The 14,462-nt window shown below is 47.9% G+C and overlaps 1 protein-coding gene across 3 annotated transcripts in view; it reads right to left on the minus strand.

Annotated features, from left to right (window-relative positions):
* Positions 1-14,462, minus strand: part of TIMELESS (timeless circadian regulator) — a 247,444-nt gene that overhangs the window by 177,469 nt on the left and 55,513 nt on the right. For all 3 annotated transcript variants that reach the window (XM_088473110.1, XM_088473108.1, XM_088473107.1), the window contains exons 9-10: positions 12,447-12,580; positions 11,327-11,414 (exon numbers count right to left, since the gene is read on the minus strand). In XM_088473110.1, the coding sequence (XP_088329236.1) occupies positions 11,327-11,414; positions 12,447-12,580 (222 nt within the window). The remainder of the gene's footprint in view (positions 1-11,326; positions 11,415-12,446; positions 12,581-14,462) is intronic.

Raw genomic sequence — 14,462 nt, forward strand, 5'->3', positions numbered from 1 at the left:
TCTGCGGGACACTGCTAACAAGAGCACCAGAGCACTTAAAAGGTTAGACTCTTTTCTTCTCCCCTCGCCAACCCTTCCTCAGTTTCAAGCTACAAAATATAAAAAGGATAGGATTAAAATAGTGTTTCTACTAGGATGTTTCAGCAGGGCGTCACACCCTGCTTATTTTCTAATACTCAAATACACTCTGTCCTTATTAGGACCACCGGGCCTAAACACAAACCCCTGGCTGGCGCACACCACAAACACAATGGAAGAGGGAGGCTATTGGGCATCCCCTGAATGCCACCACATCCAGTGGAAGCCCAGACAAACAGCCTTCAAATCTGCATTTCACAGAAAGAGAACTGCATGGAGCATGCTGAAGTGGGAGCAAGCTGGTGATTAGGAAAAGATGAGCAAGGAAACCTCCTTCACAGAAAAAAAAAATTGAAGATCTGTGAACCTAAGCAACCAACCTCATCTGCTGTAGAAACTCCTACTAAGTGCATACATCTCTTTTTATAATGGTGATGGATGCCAGCATGAGTGACAACTGAATCTATGGAGTCTCTGCATCAACTGCAGAATGGTATATGGATGGCTGTAGTGTACATGTGTCACATAAAAACTCCTGAAGAGTTTTAAAGAAAACAATGAACAAATGTGCTTGTGCTACACTACACGTTATAAATGTACCTTAAAATAGATCAAGGAGTCTGAGCAAAACCTTTTAGTGAATTAATTTATTAATAAAACATAATAAAAAAACAAATGTTACCCAAGATAGAACATATAAAGAAAACAAATCACTAGGTGAAACAGTCTCCTATCAAACCATAAATAATAATAAAGTAACAATGTGATAATTTCTTAAAAAAAAAACAAACTCAATAATCCCTGTAAGGAGTTCTACTCTTGTAATACAATCCTGACAGTTGAACACTGTGGCCACAGAAATATAGGTGGAGATAAATGATTGCGTTCTTAGTCAGCTGTATTTATGGAATGTAACAAGCAACCCGATACAATGTAGCCAAAAGTTTGATGCAGTGGCTGCACTAATATGGCACATGGTGAAGCTTCTCCCTTAGTAAATACTGAAGCCGCAATGGTGTTACAGCCTAGTGCCGATGCGCTGTTTCCCCCTTCCAGGCCGGCTCCAGTGAGCATGCGCAAGATCTCACAAGCATTGTGAGATCTAGCGTGCAGCCCAAAGCCGGCTGCCGCTGCAACCGGGACAGTGCTGTACCTGCTGAGGTCATTGGTGATAGAGGAACGACAGCTGCAGCTGTCTGAAAAGTCAGTGCCACTGACCATTCATACATTGGGTGGCACATCGGCGTTCTATCTTGTAGAAAGCAGCGCTGATACCACTCCTCCCCCATATCACCCCTTCATACATCTCCCTATGAAGGGATCGATATGGGGGAGGAGTGGCATCAGCGCACGTTATGTGCCTCATATTATTGTGGGGTTGGGTGGTATCTTTGCTATCTACAAGATAGCGCGCCGATGTGCCACCCAATGTATGAACGGTCAGGGGCACTGACCATTCCGACAGCTGCAGCGGTCGTTCCCCTAACACCACAGCAGGGACAGCACTGCTTGAGAGATCTCGTGCATGCCCAGAGTAGCCAGGCCGGGAAGGGAGACAGCGCATCAGCACTAGGCTGATGTGCTGTGTGCTCAGGCAGGGATCGCCATGGGGGGAGTTTTCACTCCCCCACTCCTGCAAATGAGATGTTAATACATCTCATCGGTACTGCAAAGTAGGAAAGTTATAGCGGCACGATGCGTACTGCTATAATTCATCTCCCCCATTGTTGTACTTAGCCTTCGAGAGGCAGGCCAAGAGACAGCAGCTGCAGAGGAGAGGTGCTAGGGTCTGGAGCAATGTCACCAGAGCACGTTGCAATTGTAATGCAAAGGAACGGCATCCTCCTTCCTGGAAAGTTGTTAAGCAAGCTGGATTGTTCCACTGCATGTGGGAGGCAGGCACTCAGCCAGATCCACCCCTGACAATTATCTCCCTACCACCATTACAACTACCCCTCCAGGAGAACTGTATGGTACAGCCAATTCCTGGGTAGCCTGGTAGCGCGAGAAACCCAAGCAAGATGGCCAATGCCATCGCCAGCAGGAGCAGTCACCGCTGCCCTCTAAAAGGGTAATAGTACAATATCTAGCTGACCCCAACAATCCATTAAAAAGCTGAATAGATCCAGATGCAGAGACCACTATTCTGGTTCCCCTGCATTATAAACAGGGGGCTGTGATACCAGCCATTTTCAATTCAGAAAAAGAAATAAAACTAAAAGGGAAAAAAAAAAAAAGCCTGATCTGAGCTCTAAAGCGTCTCTGTAGAAAAGCAGCCCATTGATTTAGACACTTAAACTGAGGAGGAGTTGATGAGGGGAGGAGTTTCAGCCCTCAAAGAACGAAATCAAAGTGCCCAGCTCCTGCACCGCCAACTAAACCCCAAGGTAGCAGTGTCACCCAGATAGAATGGAAAAATATTTTTAACGAAACGCTATAGGAATCATGATACATACTGTAGTTTGTACAAGTAAAAAGATATGCAAGAGAGGGGGATACACCACCATATGATTGGCTAGAGCAGCGATGGGGAACCTCAGGCCCTCGGAATCATTTGGTCTGGCCCTCTGAGCTTTTTTTCTGCTAGCCTCATCTGGCTACCAGGATGCGCAGAATGGCACCATGCAGCCAGAATCTATGCAGCAGTGCGCCTTGAGCGTCCTTAGAATGCTTTAAATGGTCACACCGCTGCCCTTACAGCTCCCAGGAACATCCTCAGGATGCTCCCGGCATTGGTGTAATCACCATTGATTGTGACCACACCCCTTAATGTTATATATATCAAAATGGTCCTCGGCAGTAAAAGGTTCCCCACCCCTGGGCTAGAGGCACATCGTCCAATTACATACGTACCATCAAAACCTACAGATGTGTCCCTCTACATCTTTGCTCCATATGCCACGTAGCGCGCCCTGCTAGTCGCGCTATGCTGTGGCGTATGGAGTCGCATCGTAGCGTACTGAATCGCTGATAACGCCTGAATGTGTAGTACAAATTTCTTTCCTTCAGATTTCGCTTTTCCTATGCAGCGCATGCGTAAAAAAAGACAATGCAATATCTGTATTACCACCCGCTCAGTGGCTGACTGAACATGTCACACGCTATAGTGGTCATCAATCGATAGTTGTAATTGAGTGTGTAATAAAGTATTAAATCATTTGGTGTGCGAGTCCTGAGTACACTTTTGAAAAAATGAGAGATAAGGTAAGAACTTACCTTTGTTATCTCTCTTTCTACAAAGTCCATAGGGTCCACAGGGTGACCTTGGGTATAGGTGATGGGAGTCATCCGGGCACCATGCAGTTAATTTTTTTCTTCCCAGGATGCACTGGATCCCTCTCCTATACCCCACCCCCGGGCCAGAGGCACATCAGTTTCGTAGCAAGCCAAAGGCCGGAGAAGGATAATTGAGAGAGAAGAAAATCTGGAACACACAAGAATCACAGTCTCACACAGAAGGAGATGGAAAACCGGTGACCACAGCGAAGCCCAACTGAAGCACAAGTGCGACAGGGTGGGTGTCCTTTGGACCCTATGGACTTTGTAGAAAGAGATAACTAAAAGTAAGTTTTTATCATAACTCATTTTCTACTACAAGGTCCATAGAGGTCCACAGGGTAACCATGGGGATGTCCCAATGCAGTAACCTCAAGGGTGGGGACGCTCCTGTGCAGAGAGGAGAATCCGCCACCCGAAGGATGCATCCTGAGAGGCAAAGGTATCAAATGCATAATACCTTAGAAAGGTCTGGACAGAAGACCATGTGGCCGCCTTACATAGCTGAACAGCTGAGGCGTCATGGCGGGCTGCCCACGAAGGACCCACAGACCGAGTAGAATGAGCAGTAACACAGGCGGCGCTGGAAGGCCCTCATGAATGTAAGCCCCAGAGATCGCCATACGAAGCCACCTAGCCAACGTTAGCTTATTGGCTGGCCATCCCTTCTTGTGGAATCCATAAAGTACAAACAAGTAGTGTGACTTCCAAAGGGAACGAGTACGGTCCACATAAATCCTCAGGGCACGTACCACATCCAATGAGGCCTCACACGCCGAGAGGTCTGGGGAATTAAAGGCCGGGATAATAATTTCCTCATTAATGTGGAAACTAGAGACCAGCTTAGGAAGGAAACCAGGGCGAGTCCGCAGCACTGCCCTGTCCTGGTGAAAAAACAGAAATGGGGAACAACAAGAAAGAGCCCCCAAATCAGACCCTCTTCTGGCAGAAGCAATAGCCAGAAGAAAAGCTGTCTTAGCAGTAAGCCATTTGAGATCCACTGAGTTCAGGGGTTCAAATGGAGGGCACGGAGGACAACAGCCAAATCCCACGGCACCACAGGAGGGACAAAGGGAAGCTGAATGCGAAGGACCTCTTGAAGGAAAGTGAGTATATCAGAAAGAGGAGCAATCCTTCTCTGGAACCACACTGAAAGGGCAGAGACATGCACCTTCAGAGAAACAAGGCGGAGACCAAGGTCCAAACCCGCCTGCAGGAAAGCCAAAACTCTGGATACCCTAAACACCATTCAAAGTAGGTATGCCACACTCTGTGGTAAATCATGGCAGAGGCAGGTTTCCGTGCTCAGAGCGTGGTGTTAACCAAAAAGCCAGAAAAACCCTTGGACCTTAGGAAGGGATGTCTCAAGAGCCACGCAGTCAAAGATAGACGACCCAGGTCCGGGTAAAGGAAAGGACCTCGAGACAACAGGTACGGACATTGAGGCAACAGCAAAGGAGTGTCGATGGAGAGACTCTGAAGATCTGAGTACCAGTAATGTCTGGGCCACGCTAGAGCCACAAGCAGGACAGTGCCTCCTTGTTTGAACTTCCGAAGTACTCGAGGAAGAAGGGAGATTGGAAGTAAGTACACAAACTTGAAGGTCCGCTTCACTGACAGAGCGTCCACCAAGAGAGCCTTGACGTCCCTTGTCCTGGACCCGTACAGTGGCAGTTTGTGATTTTGGCGAGAGACCATGAGGTCTACGTCCAGGAGGCCCAACCTGTCCACTAGGAGCTGAAACACCTCTTGGTGAAGAGACCATTCCCCGGGATGCACGTTGTGATGGCTGAGGAAGTCCGCTTCCCAATTGAGAACTCCTGGAATGAACACTGCTGGTATGGCCGGTAGATGGCATTCCGCCCATGTCAGGATGCGCGACACCTCTGACATTGCCACCTGACTCCGAGTCTCTACTTGATGATTTATGTAAGCCAAGGTCGTGGCGTTGTCTGACTGAACTTGCACGGGTTTTCCGTGAAGTATGAGTCTGACTTGTTGCAGTGCCCTGAAGACTGCCCGAAGTTCCAATATGTTGATTGGTAGAACAGAGTCCTCTGCTGACCACCGTCGCTGAAAAAAGTGTGGACCTGTCACTGCGCCCCAACCCCGGAGACTGGCGACAGTAGTCAGAAGAACCCAGTCTGGAATCCAAAAGGGGCACCCCCTGGTGAGGTGGACCGACTGCAGCCACCAAGTCAGAGATAGACGCACCTCTGGAGAGAGTACCATCATTTGTGTCCTTAAACCATGGGGTAATTTGTCCCACCTGGAGAGGATCAATTTCTGCAGAGGCCGGGAATGAAACTGGGCATATTCCACCATGTCAAACGTCGACACCATGGAACCCAGTAACTGCATGGCCGAGTGTATGGACACACGGCGACTGTGGAGGCATCTGCGCACTCGCGTCTGCAAAGTGGAGATTTTTTCAGTTGTCAGAATAATCCTCTGCTGTTGTGAATACAACAGAGCTCCCAGATGGAGCATCCTTTGAGATGGTATCAGGGAGGATTTCTTCCAATTGATCAACCACCCGTGCATCTGTAGTACAGATATTTTCAGCTGTAGGTGGTGGTGAAGTACCTCTGGAGACCCTGCTAACAGCAAGAGGTCGTCCAGGCAAGATACAGGCAGACCCCCTACAGCCGCAGATGGGCCGCCATGACCTCCATCATTTTTGTAAACACCTGAGGTGCAGTAGAGAAGCCAAACGGCAGAACCTGAAACTGGAAATGCTGTTGTGACACAGCAAACCTGAGAAAACGCTGGTGAGCCGAAGCAATCTGGATATTCAGGATGCATACCTGCATATTCAGAGACATCATAAAATTCACAGGTTCCATAGTCAGTATGATGGAACGTAGAGTTTCCATCCTGAACCGAGGTAACCTGAGGAATTTGTTCAGGGACTTGAGATTGAGGATAGGACGGTGTGATCCGTTCAGTTTTTAAACCAGAAAAATGCTGGAACAACCACCCGTTCCCCTCTGGGACAACGGGACCGATCCAATGACCCCTGCCTGAAGCATGGATTGTACTGCCTCTTGAATAGCAAAGGCAATGTCTTTGACAGGTGGCCTGTGCAGAAGAACTGATGGGGAGGCCGTCTGCAGAAGGAGAGGATGTACCCCCAAGAGACCACTTCTCTCACCCAGGTGTCTTTAGTAGTCTGAAAACAGCGCTGGGCAAATTGAAGTCGGCCTCCCATCCTGGGATCCCCCAGGCGGAGGCCCACCCAGTCAGGCTCAGGCCTTTTGGTCAGGCTTGGCAGCTGGACATCTTGCACTCCAAGCCTGTTTCTTTGGCTTGGTAGTTTTCTTGGTGGTTGACGGCCTATGAAAGGACTGGGTTCTAACCTTACCTGGGGCCCGACAGGTCTGAAAGGACGAAGTCCGAGACCCCAAAGGAGCAGGAGCCAAAGGCAGACAAGCTGACTTAGCGGCTGCCAGTGTATCCACTATTTTGTCCAACTCAGGGCCAAACAGGACCTTACCATTACAGGGTAAACACTCCAAGCCCTTCTTGGAGTCCGCATATACCCTCCAAGAGTGAAGCCACAGGAAGCGGCGAGCCGCAATGGCCACCATGGAAATCCTGGCATTCAATAAGTTGACATCTAAGGCAGCCTCGTTAATATATGTAGCTGAATCTCGGAGGTTACCCACCAAATTCAATTGTTCCTTAGTAGCATCCGGAGACAAGGACTTCTTTAGGGTGGTTGCCCAACATTCCATAGCACGAGCCACCCAGCAGATAGCCATGGCTGGTCTGCCCCCCGCACCTGAAAGGGAATAAATAAACTTCAGGCAAACCCCCACATTCCTATCTGTAGTATCCTTCAGGGACGACATGGAAGGCATGGGGAAAGTCACGCTTTTAACCAAGTGCATTACATGGAAATCCACTGCCGGTGAAGTTTCCCATTTAGTAAAATAGTCCTCGCCAAAAGGATAAGCATAGGCAAGACGCTTCTGTGGCTGGTACCGCGTTCCAGGTGTTTTACATGCTACCTCTAAATGGTCCACCAGCTGGTCAGACAAGGGAAATATAGCAGCGGTAGCCTTTATGTCCTTACAAAATTGCATGCTTGGACTTTGGGGTCTGCTCGGACAGCTTGCATCAAATCCGGAATATATATTTTTGACTTGGCACCTCACGTGTAGAGGATTCGGAGTGAGATTCATCCGGTAGCACCCCATCATCAGGTGTGATATCGTCATCGTCATATAGAGTCGATTGTTACGATGGCAAAAATCTCTTAGCCGGCCTACTATGGGGTGCCTCCCCCTGCCGTACCTCAGCCACATTCTGCAACGCCGTGGGAATCTTATTAACCCCCGGAGGAGAGAACACCTGCATGGGTGCAGCCGGTTGAATCAGGCTTTGAGAGGGCATAAACTGTTGCTGTGTTAACCCCAGCGGGGAAAACACAGGAGGGACAGCTAAACGTCCAGCAATGTCCGTAAGTGCTTGCACAAAGCACGCCCAAGGGGGCTCCTGCGGTGTGGCAGAAACCATAGAGGGACCAGGAGGAGCATAACACCTCAAACACAATCCCTCAAGGACCATGTCTCCCACCCCAACTCCGCTGTACACTTTTTTACTTAACAGCCGGACGGGAGCCAAATTTGGCATGTCACTCTCACTGCCAGACATAGTGAAGAGGATACCAATATACTGTATGTAACCCCCCCACACAGAATTTAACAGACTGTGAGGTTGCACCCTGAGAATACCTGTGTTAGGGCTCACTGAGAAAAAACAGGCACAGGGTAAGTAACATGGCTGACAGTTCAGAAAGTTAAACTCAGACAGCGATAGCATACAGTCACATATAATGCAGAATAATAACTCCTGCACTTAATGGCACTACTGAATCAACGACCCAGATTTAGTGTCTGGTAGGATATAGTGCTACATACACTGACCACGTCCAGGAGGAGAGGTATGTAAGGGGACCCGGGCTCCGCACCGCCTGCTGTGATCTGCGACTTTCAGCCAGAAGAAAATGGCCCCCGGAGATCTCTGAGGGGGCGGATCAGGAGGAGAGCTGCCACAGCCTAGCTAGACTGCAGTGGAAAGGCTCGCTGTGCAGCGGGAAGGAGCCGGCTGTTAGACAGGGAAGACTGCCTCCCATGGCCAGCGTTTAACCCCCGAGACGCTGGAGCGTTCCGCATAACTCCAGCCCTGTTGTCCCTGGTGGTCTAGTGGAAGCGCAGGGCTCAGTGCCTGGCTCCACATGCTGCTGTCCCCAGCCCTGGGGAAGAAGGACTGTGCCTCAGCGTGTCCCCACAGCGGAGACCCGCTGCTTACCTGTAATCCCTGTCGCATCCGGCCACAGTCCAGGGATCCTCCGGGGTCCCTGCTAGCGAAGACCCCGGAAATCTGACGAGATCCCCGGATCAATACCGGTGTCGCAGCGCCGACGGGTTGATGGCGCGGCAGCACAGACATCCATTGGACTGTCCGTGCTGTCCGTTTAGAAGAAATGAAGAAAGGAAGTTCTTCAGGGGCTGGAACAGCCTCATTGCGTTCAGTGACCCAACTCCGGACAGGCACCCAACGAAACGGAGGTGCCTCTGGCCCGGGGGTGGGGTATAGGAGAGGGACCCAGTGCATCCTGGGAAGAAAACAATTAACTGTGTGGTACCCGGATGACTCCCATCATCACCTATAGCCAAGGTCATCCTGTGGACCCCTATGGACCCTGAAGTAGAAACAATTTATAGATGTGTTTTGACATCAATATTAAAGTTTTAGATACACGTACACCTCATTTTAGTAAAGTCAGTGCCAGTCCATGAGACATGCTACATTGTTTTGCAAGGATGTGCGGCACTCACACAGTGATAACATGCCTTAGAAATTAACAGTTGGGTTTGAAGAGCACTGTATAAAACCATCACTGAACTACAAGTCTCAGCCCAGAGGTATCTTTAAATCACAAACTGACTGTGCGTTTTATGCTGCAAGCTTGCGGCAATGTCGGCACTACTGTGCCACTAGAGAGTTTGTACATGTCGCTACTCGACATATAGCTGTAAGTGCCTGTCGCTGCGGCACTGCAAAAATTGGTGTGCGGTGTTCATATACAGTACTGTAGTGATTTCATGTCTTGGAAATTAGTAGTGGGGTCTGAGTGAAAGAGGTGACTCTAGATTACAAACTGACTGTGCTTTTTATGCTGCACACTTGCAATACTGTCTCGGCTGTGGCTGTTGCCGGCTCCGGGGGCAGCAAGTGGGATCTTGCGATGCTTGCAAGATCCCGCGCATGCCCAGTGGAGCCGGCCGGGAGTGTACAGCATAAAACGAACAGTTAGTTTGTAATCCAGAGACACCTCTTTCACTCAGACCACACTACTAGTTTCTAAGACCTGAAATCACTACAGTACAGTATGTGAGCGCCACACACCGCTGTCTGCAGTGCCACAGCGACCGGCACTTACAAGTATGTGTTGAGTAGCGACATTTTGTACAAGGTCCTTGCCTAGGCAAAGCAGGAAGCATATCTCATCGGTCGGAGTTGGGGGTGATAACTACCCACTCCGGAGATCCCTGGCTGAGCACACAGCGCATCAGCCTAGTGCTGACGTACTGTGTCTCACTCCCGGCCAGCTCCAGTGGGCATGCACGGGATCTTGCAAGCATAGCGAGATCCCAGTGCAGCCTTTAGAGTCAGCAGCCGCCGCAGCAGGGACAGCGCTGACAGCACTGACAGTGCTGCAAGTGTGCAGCATAAACCGCAAAGTCTAGCAGATGGTGTCCTAGCAATGATCACCATTCCTGCCTTTTCAGGACACAAGTACCATAATTGCAAGGCAGACCTTGCTTGCTTTGGGGAAAGGGACCTGATGCACTGTCTCTCACTCTCGGCCGGCTCCACTGGGCATGAGCAGCAGTGCATGCCACGTGCAGCCCCACGGAGCAGGCAGCCACCGCAGCAGGGACAGCGCAGACAGTGCCATAAGTGTGCAGCATAAAACGCAGAGTTTGTAATCTAAAGACAGCTCTTTTACTCAGACCCTACTACTAGTTTCTAGGACCTGAAATCACTACAGTATGTGAGCACTGCACACCACTTTCTGCAGTGCCGTAGCAATAGGCACTTACGGTAGCACATCAGCCTAATGCTGATGTACTGTGTCTCACTCCCAGCCGACTCCACTGGGCATGCGCGCAGGATCTCGCAAGCATCGCCAGTTCCCACGTGCAGCCCCCAGAGCCAGCAGCCGCAGTTGCGACATGTTGTACAAGCTCCTTGTGGCACAGCAGTGCCACAAGTGTACAGCATAAAATGCATAATCAGTTTGTAGTTCAGACACACCTCTTTCTGGGTTGAGACTTGTAGTTCAGTGATGCTTTTATGCACAGCTACCCAGACCCCACTACTAGTTTCTCTGCAATACTCTATAGCATGTGATTGGTCTGTCTCTCACGGCTTACTGTTCTATTGTATTCTGTAGTGCCATATGGTATTCATTCACTGCTGAATTATTCACAAGTGTGGTTTTAATCAGAGGAGCACTGGCCACTCAGTAGTGAAGCAGTGTATTGCATGTCATGGATGTTGTCAAGTCTCACTGTCCCGTACTGCGCTATTCTCATACAGCGAATTAGAAGCCTGTATGGCGCGTTATGAGTAATGATGCAGCCGAATACATCAATACTAAGCCAGGTTTCTAAATTTCTCTTAGACTCTGCCATGAAGATGTTATAAGGTGTTGACATATCTTTTAAAAATAAATTGGTTACGTTGCTAAACAAACATTATAGTAAAAACTGTGGACTAGTCGTAAAGCAGCATTGTGTATTGTAAAGACGTGACCTATTTTCTTCCCATCATTTATTGGTAGCTGTATCCTGTCATTATATAGTACAAAATTCTTATAACTGGTGTATTACACAATTAAGCAAATCTGTATAATAGAATATACAGCGCCAATAACACCACCACATAATATACTTACATTATGAAGCCCCTTGTGGTAAACAATATCTTTATCTCCAATAGACTTTAAACCCTGAATGATGTAAGAGCCTCCAAACCTAGAATGCCTGGAGGAAAAAAAAAAGAATGAACAATTGCATAAATTGATGTATATTTAACATTAGCACCTGTACAGTAGCATGTCTATTACTTACTGTACTCCTATGATGGAAACATGAAACATTTCTGATTAGTAGGTAATATAATCCAATGAGAGGAGCAGCACTTCAAATCTAATGAAATAAACAGTGATCTGAGAATAGGACATGCTAGAGATAAAACCACAGCAGCGGCCTCCGGGTCAGATAAAGCATAATACTGTTAAGTGGCAGTCATTTGCCTGAACATTTAAAATGCTTCTGAACTTTGAGTTGCCAGCTGGTATTTTACCCACATACCCAATAGGCCTTAATGTCACTGTATTTAATGGGGATAAGTCAAGATAAAAAGAAAAAAAAAATGTATAAAATATATATAGTGGCAACCCAGAGCACCCTGAAGGAAACCCACAAATACAGTGAGACAATACAGACTCTACAAATATATGGCCTTGGGAGGAATCGAACCTAAGACCTCAGTGCTGTGAGGCAGTAACGCTGGCCAGTACACTAACAGTGCTCTCCATTATCTCTAAGCAGTGTCAGAACTACCATGGTTGCAGGGGGTGCAGCAACTAGGAGTCCTGCTGATGAGAGGAGCTCATATGCGATATACTGTGTGCAATGGCTATTGTTCCACACACAGACTGCAGCACATACTGCAGACATGGCAGACATAATCCACAAGCTAATACCCATGGCCCACACTTCTATAATTGGAATTGTTAACAACTAGAACTTGGCACACACGGTCCATGCATCAGATAATCTAAGCTCCCAGTACATGGCTCAAACCACAAAAAATGCTATAACTTAGACTGGAATTTATCCCTGTCATGTTTGTATGTCAGGACAATGGAAGTTTTAAGGATCATTTGCCTTCACTGATCACTTAAATTTAGATGTCTAGCACTAGTTCGAGAACTAAAGCAAACCCCCCCCCATCCCCCCCCCCCACACACACACTTCCTGGAAACTATATTATAGGTTTTGAGAACTCACCGTGTACCACGCTGAAACACTCTGCTCTTTTTCTCTGCCATTTCTCTTTGCCGAAGGATCTCCAAATCTTTCAGGTCTGTTACTCTTTCTGCAGAGGAGCGTGCAGCACCAGTTGCAGCCAAATGTTCTGCATTCTGAAAAAAATAAAGTGGTGTTATATTTTATATAAAAACAAAAAAACATTATACCATCAATACTGTAACAACTTATTATAATTGTACTATATTAAATCCCTTTCTCCAATTCCATGGGAAACAATGTAGCACTCGGGGATAGGCAATTGTGTTTGGAACCTGGCACTTCAAAATTAAAATTATTGGAAATCTCGCTTCTCGCTTACATCATCAGCCTCTCCACAGCAGTCATTTACGAACAAGTCCCAAATTACAGACGCGAAGCACAGGATGGGAAATGAGAAAAAGACCATCACAACAACAACAAAAAAAGATGCAAAAACAAAACAACCGAACAGAAAAAGACAAAATAACAGAGTGCTGGAAGGGTGCCAAGCGTCCCCCCATGGATTCGGAGAAAAAGATTTAATAAGTCTAAAAATCCTGCTTTCTCCTCATCCACTGGATTGCCAGGGACATTCCAAATCTATCCTCGAGGGAGGAATCACTGTCAGAGTGCTCAGCACTTGTTCCTGGATGCAAAAAAAAGCGTCAAACTTAAATTTTTCTAAAAGTGTACACGGACAACCAGGTAGACGCTCTTCACAGTTGTTCAGCGGAAGCACTATATCTTGCCGCCCACGAACCACATAGAATGAACCATTACTTTGGCTGGAACCAGCATGCCTGCTGTAATGTATGCTTGGCAAATGAACACCGTAATCCATTGGGCAGTGGTCTGCTTGAACGCTGGCTATCCCCTCTTGTGAGAATCATAAAGAGCAAGGATGATCTGTCAAACTCAAATCTGATATGTGTTGGATATAGATCTGAAGCGCTTTTACCAAGTCCAAAGAACAAAGTTTGTTTTGGACCCGTACTAGGGGACCTTGTGGTTGTGAAGTGATGCCATGAGATTTATTTCTGGTAGACCCCACTTGTTTACCAGGAGGTAGTTCCATGACAGTGACCGGTGAGCCTGGACTCTGAAGAAAGTGTTTAATCTTGAGATATCTCCAAATCTCTTTATTAGAAAGGTCCCAGTTAGGGGAAAGCATTTTTCTTCTGGTGGCTGTCGCTAATGGCAGAGTCCACATTTTCAAGTTCTCTCTCCTCATTCCGAAGTGGGGTGTCTTTGGAAGGTCAGTCTGCCACAAGCAGATGCTTCCCTGGCGGGGGTTCAGTTTCCTGGGGCAGTGTTTTCTAGTGATACTCAATGTCCAGTTCAGAGACCGTTGAGCGGAGTCTTCAGTCATTATTCGCATTGGTTCCATCTTGGACCTCAGAGGTTGGCCACCAAGGAATTGTTGTTTTTTTCAACATCAGCATTGGACCATGCTATCATTCCACAACTCTCAGACGGCATTTTTGCTCCAATTATGCTGTGGGAACAGAAACTAGGGTGGGTTCTTCACAGTCCATAGGGATCCACAAGGATACCATGGGGATAATGTGGTTGGAAAGATCCAGCCACCTGAAAGTTAATGCTTTCAGCTCCCAGGATTGCCTTGGGTCCTCCTCCATATATACCCCGTCCCCAGCCACAGGCCTTCAGTTGTTCGTTTGGTGCGGCAGAATTAAGATGCAACTTTGTAACAGGGGACTGCTCTGGCAGCCCTAAGCTTTTATTTTATGTTTTATTTCTATGTTTTTGGGTTGGCAGTACTAGGCGTCTGAATAAAGACGCATGTACTGTACTGAGACTCCATCTACCTTCGCCAGACTGCAACATCAGTAACTGGGCTGGTGATTTCGGCAGGTCTCGGCTGAGCTTGCTAGCAGCGATGCTGGGACCAGGACTGCAACCGGACGCACAGAGATGTCAGGTAAGGAGACTACGGGGAACCGCGTGCGGCAGTCCTTGCTTCAGGCGCCAGACACGAACCGGAAGCCGCTGCAGTCA

The sequence above is a fragment of the Taudactylus pleione genome, unplaced genomic scaffold (assembly GCF_031769625.1).
Source record: "Taudactylus pleione unplaced genomic scaffold, aTauple2 ptg000130l, whole genome shotgun sequence".
Taxonomy (NCBI): Eukaryota; Metazoa; Chordata; class Amphibia; order Anura; family Myobatrachidae; genus Taudactylus; species Taudactylus pleione.